Source organism: Antedon mediterranea, chromosome 6, assembly GCF_964355755.1.
Source record: "Antedon mediterranea chromosome 6, ecAntMedi1.1, whole genome shotgun sequence".
Classification (NCBI taxonomy): domain Eukaryota; kingdom Metazoa; phylum Echinodermata; class Crinoidea; order Comatulida; family Antedonidae; genus Antedon; species Antedon mediterranea.
Genome location: NC_092675.1, coordinates 9531499 through 9544147, shown reverse-complemented (window position 1 = coordinate 9544147; position 12649 = coordinate 9531499). Strand labels below are relative to the sequence as shown.

Here is a 12649-nt window from a genome sequence, read left to right as displayed (position 1 = left end):
TAATGTTCACTTTAATTTTCTGTTCTTAATTCATTGGCCTTGTGCCCTCTTAAAACAAATATATTAATTATAATAGCTTTCAATTTCCATTGGTAGGCCATAGACATTCTGTAAGCATCCTTCAATTACAGTTCAATTACAGGGTTCAATAAAAAAAAAGGACTCTCTTGCTTGGTTGTTAATTTAAGTATCTGCATTTGAATATAAATAAATTCTGCATCCATTCATTAAAATAACATTTGAAGATAATAACTATTTCAATGAGTGGATAAGTGAAATAATTATTAACGTTTCAGTGTACACAAACTACCCGTAGGCCTACACAATGAATGATAATAATAATAATAAAAACCAGTAGGCCTAAATCTATTTTTCCCGGCTTCACAGCTTTACATTACATTCAATCGTGATGTACCATGCTTAGGCCTAAATGTTCTTTTTAGATTTTTAGAAAAATAACGGAGTTTCAATATTAACCAAAACTAACATTGGTTTATTAGCCTGGATTTCCCGGAGAGTAGAAATGCACAAAGGATGCGTTGAGACCTACTCAATTTATTGTACTAAAAACATTATTGGTATCTTAATGTAATTTAAGTATTCAAATCTTACATTACGATTGGCATAGCTATCAACATAATGATTGCAATTATTATTGACATAATAATAATAAACTTTTATTATTTGTTTCATTTTTAGAAGATTATTTAAAGGTTAAGAAATAAAAATGATTTAAATGTCTAATAAGTTAGCAGCCATTTCCGACAAATGTTTTATCGAACCTTAGAGATTGACAAGAATGACTGACGACAGACAGACGACATAATTTCAATCGAAATCTTATTTTAAATTGTTTACAAATTCATCACAGTTTTCCCACGAGTGGAAATCAACAGGGTTAGAGAAAAACACACCATGCTGTTGATAATATATTACAACTACGACAGGCAATAATTCAATCCCAAGTCGGTAAAAAGAAATCATTCATACTTCTCAAAAGCAATTTATCAAAAATTATTCGTTTACCCGTGAACTTTCTTGTTGTTTCACTGGTTGATGTGAAAGCGTAACAATTGCTATGCAATAGCTGGTTTGTCGCTCAGTCGGGTTTAGATCAGCACCATACCAAGTAGCGGCTTAATCAAAGAGTTCTAGTTTTAGGCCTGTCAAAACGCATTAGCATGGCCCACCGCGCTCCATCGGGCAATATAAATAGAGGAGGCGGTCGGGGCTAATAAGCAGTTCTTTAAGCTGTCATTTACAGGCCAGTTGATTTACTCAGCGAGTTACGGGGTTTAATTGAGGACTTGAGGCGGTCGACTTCAAAGGGACCCTGCTGAGCCCTGGCTGTCTACTTACAAAAGACCTTACCACCCTTCAATCTAGCGATAATGTTAGCCTGCAGTTGACTGGCATATCGCCTTGCTTGGCTTAGCGAGGAAGAAGTCGGCTTCTTCGTTAGTAGGGATTATCAGCAAAAGAATAGCAAATGATTATGCTAATAGTGTTCAATACGAAAGTACACTGAGTTGAATTAAGATATTTTTCAAAAGGCGAGCTGTCTATAGAGGAAAGAAATAGAAGGCGGTATTTTTTAAGTGAGGACAAAGTCCTAATTCGTTCTTTGAAGTCACCGGCCATTGTGAGCAATTAACTAGTTGTGGCTTATCTATAAAGCAGACTGTTAGCTTAGCTTGTGTGATTGACGTGCGTGTGTGTTCAACGCGGCTTTGGCAATATCCTCTACTACGCCTAATTACGGAGCTTTAGAAGTGCTAGCATGTTTAGTAGATTTAGCAACTTCTTGTGGGGACAGGAAAGTCAAATATTTCAAAATACATTCCATCAGACAATTTCCATTTCCTCAAACCTGAAATAAATCTGTAAATTGAATCCAAATTAGAGAATTTGATGGAAACACAGTACGATGTTATTACGCAGCGTGTGTGAGCAGCAGTCGAAATTGCTTAGCGCCAAATAGAATACAGTAAATTGAAGATGATTTTCTCGTCTTGTTAATCTTAACACCAGCTGCTTTCCCTATTCCCATGTTGGCCTAGTCAGCGCTGTCGTCGCCCTGTCGTTTCAGGCGGCCGTATTTGAGGTCTAGTCGGTTAAAACTGGCTTTCACGAAACATACACATTTTGCTTTTATTTTACTCAACAGAGAAACTCATAAAACACAAGAAAGGAGAACTGAAATCGGCAAGCGCTCTCTTCCTACGCGAACACATGACTTTGCATAAAAACAGCTGTTAATTTCGGTGAAAATACACAGGCAAGTACGTTAATAATGTCGCCTCATCAAAATGTCTGAAACGTTGTTTATCGCCAAAGCTAAAAAAAGTACTACATAGTAATTTATTAGCTGCATATCTGACCATTATAACTTAACAGCTTTTCCAAAAGAATTTATTAGCAAACACCCAAAAGATTTATAAACCTGAAACAAATCCAACTTCCGCCCAACAAGAACAAAACATCGTGGAAGGAGACGTGGTTGAGGAATATATACAAATTTACCTTTAATCGCGGTTATATATTATGTATTTGCCTTGACGGCGATACAACAGTAGGCCTACACTTTTTTTTAAAGCATAGGCCTAGTGAAGAGTGGAGCAAAACAGGAAAGGGCTCTTAAAATATAACCCTAATGTTTTAATTCTCGTTCCTTTATTGCCAAATCTACATTTCAACGACATATATGAATGAAAAGAAAGGCTTCCATAAGAAAAGCCTTTCGCAATAATCAACATGATAAAATGTACCATGTATTGTTCTTACGTAGTTGCGTGGCTGTAAATAATTGTCATTCACCAATTCATAAATTATTGTTAACGAATTGCAACGGTGATTTTAAACAGTTATCCAGAGAAAATATATAATACTACTTATTTATTCAAATCACTTACTTTTTCAAAATGAAATAAATTGGCCATTTAACATTCAATATTGACATACAAATGAAAAAAAAAAATGTTTTGAATGAAATAGAACACTCTGTGATAGGCGGAAAATTAGTTTATCGTATTCATGAGCATGATATTGATATGTTTAGACATATGTCATGACACTACATATGTACATTTTTAATAAAGCTTATCAATATTTCTTTGCGTGCATAGCGATAAAAATCATTCGAATTTTGCCGATTCCCCGAGCACTTTAGCATTGAGGAAATGTGTTCTTGTTTTCTAGAGTTTTTGACAGCTGACAAAAAACGAAGATTAATTGATTTTAAAATTTACCCGAAGCTGACACATGCCCCGAACGATCCATTTTAGTGCGACTTCAAATTTAGTGTACTGTTATGAATTGATTTGTCCTCTTAATTAAAAAAGGGTTTTTCTTCCCGATCATTATATCATTTACTTTATGTACTTTTGATTGAATGTCTCGTAAATTGATTGCCATAGCTACTACTGCTATTTTGTATAATTTTCCAACTAGTTAAAAAAAAACGTAGACTTTCGATCGTTGAAACTCTGGTGTTACAAAAGTATTAATATATAACTTATTTTGCAATCTAAAAATAAAAGTTACTGTAAATGCAATCCAATCAAACTATTTCATTTCTTATAAAGTTTGTTTAATGTTTTTATACCTATTATTAATCCTTCCGTGAACTTTAAGAGTAATGTTATTGAAAATAAATTAAGTTGGAAACATTCAACTGCGGAATACAGGCCTAAATTACAGTTATTTGTTGTGTTCGTGACTGCGACACGTCCACATCGTGCTGTGTCCCCTGCTACCATTGCACGTACCTGGGGGATACGTATGAAGTCACACAATTATTTATTAGTAAGGTATAGTCATTTGCAAAGTCATATTTTTTTTTTTAAATCATAAATGGAAATAATTAAATGTTAATGAACGTGTCAAATATATTTATGATTCTTTTTTTAAATAAACCGGTTAGTGTAACGGGTCATTTTGGTAAATTTAATGTGTTTTTTATGCGAAATCTAAGATGTGCGACGGAAATTCAAAGTGTAGTATAATTGAATAACGTCGCAGACTAATCACAACCAATAAACTCTTATCTCAGATTTTTACAGTGTTGTTTTTAGTAATTATCGTCATACATGAGTATTTAATTTTTGAATGGTGTCGACAGATTCGGTTTACTTCGTTTTTTTTTTATGCTAAGCCTACGTTCATCATGATTTTTTTCTAAGCATGTTCTTTAGGAACGTCATATCGCTAAGTCACAGGCTCTCAAGCACATGTACGCTGTGCGTCTTGAGCTTCTCATGGGAGGAAGTCACCAAACAGGGCCTAGAGAAATTGCATCCACAGAGGAATTTAAAGCGCCAATAATTAACCAAAATTCCATCTGTCGTTACCTGTAGCAAATAAGTGTTTAAACTAGCCAGTCACAAAAGTGACAACATTAATAATAACCGGTAATAGAAATATGTTATATGCATTCTGTTTAATATAACATATTTAGTATTTTTCATTATCATTGGATGTGTCAGTCTCGGATCTTCCTATTATGCAATGTAATGGGAATATGAAAGTTTCTAGTAATCATATATGAAAGTATATAGTATTTGTTATCTATATTGATGTGTCATCTTCTCTTAGAAATTCTCTACTAATTAAGGTTTAAATTAAATCAAGCAGTGAGTGAGTGGTTAGAATCAATTAGACTAGATTATAATCCGCCCTATCATTGTGCATTGCCATCGCAGTACATTAAAGCCAAATAGATTTCCAAACCTGCGCTTTCACATAAGTTTTAATAATTGGAAAAACGCAAGTTAATTTATGGTTTGTCACGAGAATTATTTTGTTCACAAGAATGATCGGCTTACCTAAGGGCATGATAGTATAGTTATGGGTGATATTGATTAAAATATTTGTTATATTATTTCATACTGCCAATAAATAATCGATTAACAATCGGTTATTTTAGTAATAGGTTTCTAATTATTTGTCGGCAGAAATACACGAAACCGAAAATTAACTATTGATCAATGAATTTGTAATCAATCGGAGTAAACCGTATGCAACAATTTACATAAGTAATTTAAAACATTGTTTTCTAACAACATAACATATTGTGTTGTTGAAAATATTGTATTTAATATCATACTGATGGATTATTTGTGGACCACCATCGTAAATTGTGGTCAAGTTCTATTATAACTATTAATCACCGTGGTAATTTAAAAATAAATCTATTACATTTTGTCTGATACAGGCGATATGGTGCTGTGTTATGAAATACGCCGCTCTTTCTCACTGTCATTTTGTGTGGCCACAAATATGATTGTCCTAGTTAAACAGGAGGTTTTTATGTTTACGGCCTGTCGTCTCCAACACTTCAGCTTTGGATTGTTTTATCTTTTAGTATTGGACCGCCAGCGATATAAAAAATCTACCCACTGGCACTTATCGCTTTGAACAACATTTTAGCTCAAGCAGTATTGCTTTGAAGTCACCGCTAATTTTCATTATCCGTCACACTGTGCTTGTCATCTCCTTCCACGTCCTGTCAATCTTGTGCACTCTACATCCAGCTCCCGATTGATTGATTGATAACAGCCAAAGTATTGCCACAGCAAGTTGTTCCTTTGAAGTCCTCCGACAGCTCAACTCAATACCCCCGACCTGGAAGACTAGAGTGAAGCTAGTACAAAGGCCGTCTGACCTTCGAGAGCTCCATCTACAGAAATACTAGCTACCAACAACTACAGTCTTGTCATTCAAACCGTGAGCGGCGCCCTTTGTTGTTACTCTTTAATTGCGATTATGAGAACGATTTATCTCTGAGAATCATAGCCCTTTTCAAATGCCGTTTTTCAAATTACTCAGGCCATGTTATCAACAACAAAAACCCGACATAAATCAGCCGAAATTGACAAGGTTGACATGAAGTTGATGGATTATAGTCTGGCTTTCACGACTGGCCAGATGCCAACGCCTGTTTCAAAGCTAATCGCTGATTGGCTGCGTTTCGACAGCTCTTGTCAATGGGCATCAATCATTTTCAGCTCGTGACAGCTACAGCGTGATAGCAGCCAATCACACCGCGATATGCTCGCTAAGCCGATTGCTGATTGGCTTGCGGCAAATTTCTTCATCTCCTGCCGTAAATTCAGTGTTTGACTTGAAGTGTTGTCGGCAAATTTGTGTTTCTGTCTGTTGTCTAGAAGGGCGGCATACGTAGAGGAGGGCTTGTGTGGCTTTCAACGGACTAAGCATTCTCATTCAAACGCCCAACGCTATCAGATCACCAGTTATTGAAAGGCTGTCGATGTAGTGTAATCAGCCAGGCAGGCCGTATAGAACTCATTCTGTTACTAGAGATCGTTGAGTTCGTATCGTGTTAAAATTTTGTTCGATCAAAACCAACCAAATGAAGCTAGTTTCGAATATGTTATCTACAACTCGTACCCAAACTTACATGCATACTGAGTATTTACAACCACTTGATCCTCTTCCTTCGGTAAGTCTATTTTTGTTTATTATTTTAAAACATATTGAGAATAAATATCTTAACATATGGATAGGCATTGCGAGTTAGATATTATCTCTCTAATCTTAGACCTGCTTTTATTATATGTTGAGTATATTATGCTGCATTTTGTAAAAAGAACATACATATGTTACAAAACATTTGTGTTAAAAACTTGAACATCTATTTTGGTGTTTGTTTTTTTTAAATACTAAGATTAAGAACGGTGTTGAATGAAGTATAGAGACGGCAATTATTAACCGTCAATATTATATATAAACTGTAACTGTCAAGCGTAGCTTTCGTCACTTTCTTTTAAGCCGTTCATTACTCCCAAAAAACTAGGTGATCCTGTCACAAACTTGAAGCGTAGCCAATTTCCTTTTATGTGTACAAGCTATTTTATTTACCATTTTATTATTTTCTATTTTAGCTTGATGCAAAGAAGAGTCCACTCGCATTGTTGGCACAAACTTGCAGTAGCATTGGTAAGCCAGATCCACCACATAATGCTGAAAACAAGTCCGTTTTTGAACCACAAAATGGAAAAAGCTCACCGGAAAAACCTACTGCAGGGATGGATGATAAATGCTCGTCGTTTAAACCGTACAAGCAATCGGAAAAACGTGAAGGAGATGCTACTATTCTAAAAATTGGATTCCCCACACCTACTCATCGAAAAAGTACATCTTCTCCAACCTTAAGCGAACCAAAAGCTATTCGTAGCAGTTCGATTTCACCTACACTTAAACCAAAGGCTGTTTCGCCTATTCCATCAAGGCACTCAACCCCAGATAAAGAACATTCTCACAGCGGTTGTGATGCATCAAGAGAAGGACTATTAAAAACTGTAACAACACCATTATCAGCATTGTCTACATCTAGTCACATTTCTTACAAACATGGGCACCTTTCACCAACCGCTGCTGTAGCACCGTGCGGTTGCCACTCTCAAATTGTTGGACACATTCCGTGCGACCCACTGTCGGCACACAAACATCACCACGAAGGGCATGTTTCACCTGCATCGCCATACGCAGCAGCTTACGCCCGCGTTAAAACAGCTGACGGAGCTACCACACTGATGCCAATCTGTAGAGATCCATATTGTACAAATTGTCAACAAACACCACAAATAAACTCTTCTTCTTGTACCCAGTGTCGTCATGACCCAATCGGTGTTGGACTTAGTGGAGCTATACCTGTAGCCTTACCGTTTGGTGGTGCTTTACCAGCTTATCCATTACCTACAAGTATTTCATCAAGTGCAACATCTTACTTATACGCACCACACCAAGGACTTCACGCTTCTGTGGGTGATCATGTTTGCAATTGGGTATCTGGTGCAACAAGCTGTGGCAAGCGTTTTGCAAGCAGCGAAGAACTTCTACAACATCTTCGTTCACATACAAACGAAACAACGCCGAGTTCACCACTTGCTGCATCGTTGAGCGCACAACTAGGAGCTTATTATATGCAATATCATCCATCTGCAACACCTCTTGGACTTGCTAAACCAGGACATGCTTCACCGTTAAGCCCAGTCCGGTATCACCCTTACAGGGGTTCACTTGCAGCACCAATCGGCGCTATTCCTACGTTGCCAGCCGGTGCTTATTACTCGCCATACGCTCTACATGATTTAAAAACACGATTTGCAACAGGAACACCGCATTAAAAGACATTTATAAACTTTATAATTCATGTTTTTATTAAACCATTGCCAACTCAAAATAAGAATTTTCTTATTTGTTAAAGTTCTTAAAATAATTGATCTATCTTGAAATTGTAATTTTGTTATTTTAAAATCTAAATATGTCTTAATTTGTTAACGAATTGCCAAACGTTCAAGTGTTGTTATTTTTCTTGTTAAGTTGATTTATTGTTTTACATGTATTATAACTTATTCCCTGTGTATATCCTAAATATACATCGGTATCTTAGCTTATTGTTTGCATTAAGCTGATCGGTAGTGAATAATCCATGTAATAATTTAACTTAAATACGTTTTGTTTGACGGTTAGTCAATGCTAGATCTTAACAAAAATGATTGATTGTAGTCTAAACAAAACAAAAAGAATATCGCTAATACGATAGAGAATATATATCTCAAAATCGACAAGTAAATAGCATATTGAGCATGGTTGATAGACCATCAATTTGTCGTTGATATATTGCTTTAACTTTATCATGTTCCGTTACTGGTAATAAATATGTCGCCACTCGGATGATTTATCAGTTCGTGCTTATTGCGGCGTTGCTATAACAAATTTATGATTCAACTAAATCGGTAACACTCGGCTATTGAATTATAGAGCTCGTAGGCCGACGACGTGCTCGCTATGTATGTTATTGTTCTGTTTTATGAAAAATATTTATGATCTCTTTATAGGAAAATATAATTATGATAATTGAATCATATTTGGAAGATTCCTTCTTTTTATTTTATCCCAAATTGTTATGTACAGTGTAAATAATATATATTTGTTATATTTCAGGATATTTTATTATTGTTATTAAACGTTCAAATCCATCTAATTGAAATGTCTTAGAATTATTATTTTCGAGTATTTGTGTGGAAGAGAGAGAATTAGTACTGTAGTTGTTTTCAGTGGTACAACGATTCAATGAAATAGTATTCTACAAAATGAAGCAATTCAACTGAAAGCTGAAGTAAATGTCTATAAAATGGCGAAAACATCGGCAAGATTTGAATATTTATATTCGCTTAATCTGTTCGCTATCATCCGGAGTGAATGACCGATAACCATTTTTGTTCTAGAAAATATAAAACAACATACTGTACTACATAACCAATTGTAATTGGTTATATATACAGTATTCATATTTTTATATGAGATACATGCAGTTCTATGCCATATTACAACTCCGAAGAAAATCAACATTATGTAAAAAAAACCGTCTAGATCTCAACAATATAAATATTCCAAGGGGTATTTTGATAATATGCCTATTTTTACATTAATAAATTTAATGCCAAACAGCTTTGTATTGTATACCATATTGCAATGGTTTGTGAATAAGCAATTACTGTACATGTATTAATATCTATTGTTCTCAGTAACAGACGATAGCAACTACAATATGTTATAATCGTGTTATCGTATTGCGATAAAGTCCACCATGTGATACTTAAAAATAACATTACCACACGTATAATTAAATTAATGATTAATTTTATTTTACTCTGCAGTATTATTTTTTTAATGAATTATTTTACTCAATTCAATACACAACTGACGAGAATTTCCAACGATGGAGGACATTCTGAACTTGGCATTGGCTCCATAAAACAACAATTTAACCGAAGAAATTTTTCCGGTCATACCGCTATCTGTCAAGTGTAACATGGGAGCTGGGGTTAATTTAAAACTCAAAATTAGATGACATATCCGCACCCTACGGTCGAATAAATTTACAAAAAAAAACCCTCCTTTTTTTACTTAATTAGAAGCGCCGAGTTTTTTTACACTATTGTGGCATATGCCAATTTGAATTACCGATTATAAGAACACGTACTTTCATTATCACTTAAATTTGTGTCGATTCATCGTTTTAAAAAGTTGGATGCTGAATTACTGTTTGAAATTGACATGCAGTTACTGTAAATTGTAACTCACAACTTGAATGAATTTACGATCAACGTTACCTTTTCAGCTACTAAAATGGTAACATTGACATCAGTGAATTATTGAGTCGTAAGTATGATCAAATGAGTTCAGGAGCTATGCTTGTATTGCCCATTATTATATGTTGGATACTTAGGGTGGTGATACTGTATAACATTATAGTACAGTATTAAAAACTAAATACTTATTTGAAAGTTAGTTTAGCACTTATCTAACAAGCGTGTTTCGGCCTAAAACGACAAATCTGCAAGTACATAATCTCATGTTAGTTGATGATTTTAATAGATTGATAATTAGCCTACTAGTACTAGTGTGACTGAGGCTTAGGAGAGAACGACGACCACTTTTGTTCTCAAATAGCGTATGTACGTACTGAGATGATGTAGAGTTAGACAAAACACATTGTTAATGACGTTTTGTTATTGTTTATGTTATGTTATGAGAGTGACATTTACATTTACACTACACACTACATCTCTCATAGAACGAACATTTTATCAATCTGACGTATAGCTCTTAATACATTATTTTTATTTCGTTTTAATAACCAAACCTGTATAGCATAAGTAGAATTATACGAATAAGATGCCAAATGTGTTTTCCAAATATTTGTACCAAAGGACTTGTTCTTTATGGTGTGTTAATAGTATACAGTACCATCTTTATATATAATTTACTTACGGTACTTATTACTGGTGTTATTTGAGACACCACCAGTCGATTGTGTGCTTTTTAAAATCATGTCGTATTGGTTGTTTTATGCTTATATAATTTAAGGAGACATGTGTATTCATTGTAAAGGCCTACATTATTTATTTGAATGATGCAGGGTTCATTGCATTGCTATACTTTAAACAATAGTTTTATTTATTAAAAAAAAAAGTCGTTAAACCAGCCCTCATATTTTAATTTCTATATGACTATATTATATTATGTATAAGTGATGACATTCAATCTACTGAATCTTATTGTCTCCAGTTGGATAGTTATTTGAGTTTGGAAATAATATATGAGTTTTGAGTTTGGGTTTGTTTGAAATAGTTGGCATGCATGCATCCAATCATACCATTTTTTTAAATAAAATGCTATATATGGAGATTTTTCATATTTGTGAATTAATAGGCCTAATGTTTCTAGCTGTTTATAGTTGATACTGCTTTTAAATTGTTAGTCTGCAAGTAAATTGAACGATTATTGTATCCATGCACTCTTAAAATGTACCGTACCGTATACTTTAACAAAGTTGTTTCGAGCATTTTAATTTACAGTATCTCTGTCCCAGTGTTTTTATTCGTGTATCTTGTAAAAATATCGACGTGCTCTAGCTTAGAATCAAACCACCTATTGAATATGTTGTATTATCGTTATTAATATTACAACTACACCATGGAATTGGATATGACTGAGGACTATGGACGTTTCACAATTGATTGAATATGCTATTGATAGTTTCACTTAACTGGAACTGGTAGCTGCATATCAGTATCAGAATCCGTTATATCTGTTGTTGTCGCTGGTATTGTCTTGCTATGATACTGTCTATGTTAATGCTTAAAAAAGTTCTATTTTGATTAACAAAAATAACCATAATGCTATATTATTGTTATCGAATACTTTGTTTTGATCTATTGTAGGCCTATTTCAATTGATATGAGTTTGTTTTTGTTTTTTTTAATGTATTTATTATGGTTACCATTTGTAAATTAAAATTTAAAAATCCCATACTATGAATTATCCCTGGCTTTTTTTATAACAATTATTGTTAAATATTGTGTGCTCAGTGTTTGTTACAACATACACATCCGTGAAAATGTGCAAATTCAACTCCAATCAGCAGAATGGTTGATGGAAATGGTATGTTGATTAAAAGTTTGTTAATTTGTGATTTTTTTGTAAATGTTCACAATGTTGAGAATTCAGTAACATTACAAAATATCCGAAATTTTTTTAATTAGAAGCCAAACACAAATTATTCATTGGTTGTATTTTTTTTATGCGGCGAAACAAAAATATTATACGGTATTTTACAAGTTTTAGAACATTTTTAGTGATAGGGCTACATAAAGTGATTAGGACTATATGTTTATTTCAATAATAATGGTAATTTACAATCAAGAATCAGTGTTGAATCAGTAAGTTGTCGTCATAATCTCTTTTGGAAATTTGAACAATGTTTTACAACCGATAAAAAAGTATCTTAATAAAAATAGTTTCTGGCAGAATTTCGCATGAAATGTTGTATGACTAATATTGGACAAGCAGATGCTTATGTATGTATAATGATGATGATACGTTTACATTAAATCTATATACAGCAGAAAGGAAATTCGCATACACAAATTTGTCTGTAAATTCATAGCATGATTTAGCCTAATTGATTAATTAATGCGGAGGGTTTATATGACTAGCAAAGAGGCGGCCTAGTCAGTTATGCACGCCACTACAATGACTAAATCAATATGAAAAACCAGTATGCAAATGTTCAATGATGGGTTATATGTTTAAAAATTACGAAAGCTATTGCTTTAGG

The 12649-nt window shown here is 34.0% G+C and overlaps 1 protein-coding gene across 1 annotated transcript; it reads left to right on the top strand.

Moving 5' to 3' along the window:
• Positions 1 to 6179: 6179 nt before the first annotated feature.
• Positions 6180 to 9007, top strand: LOC140052109 (zinc finger protein 703-A-like). The gene is made up of 2 exons (XM_072097518.1): positions 6180 to 6460; positions 6903 to 9007. Exons 1-2 carry the CDS (start codon positions 6371 to 6373, stop codon positions 8145 to 8147), a joined length of 1335 nt encoding a protein of 444 aa, XP_071953619.1. The 5' UTR covers positions 6180 to 6370; the 3' UTR covers positions 8148 to 9007.
• The last annotated feature ends 3642 nt before the right edge of the window (positions 9008 to 12649 follow it).

Bases quoted from the DNA above. Each gene is read 5' to 3' on its own strand.
- LOC140052109 (XM_072097518.1), top strand. From the start codon at position 6,371: ATGAAGCTAGTTTCGAATATGTTATCTACAACTCGTACCCAAACTTAC. The intron at 6,461-6,902 runs GTAAGTCTATTT...TTTCTATTTTAG, and splicing joins CACTTGATCCTCTTCCTTCG to CTTGATGCAAAGAAGAGTCC.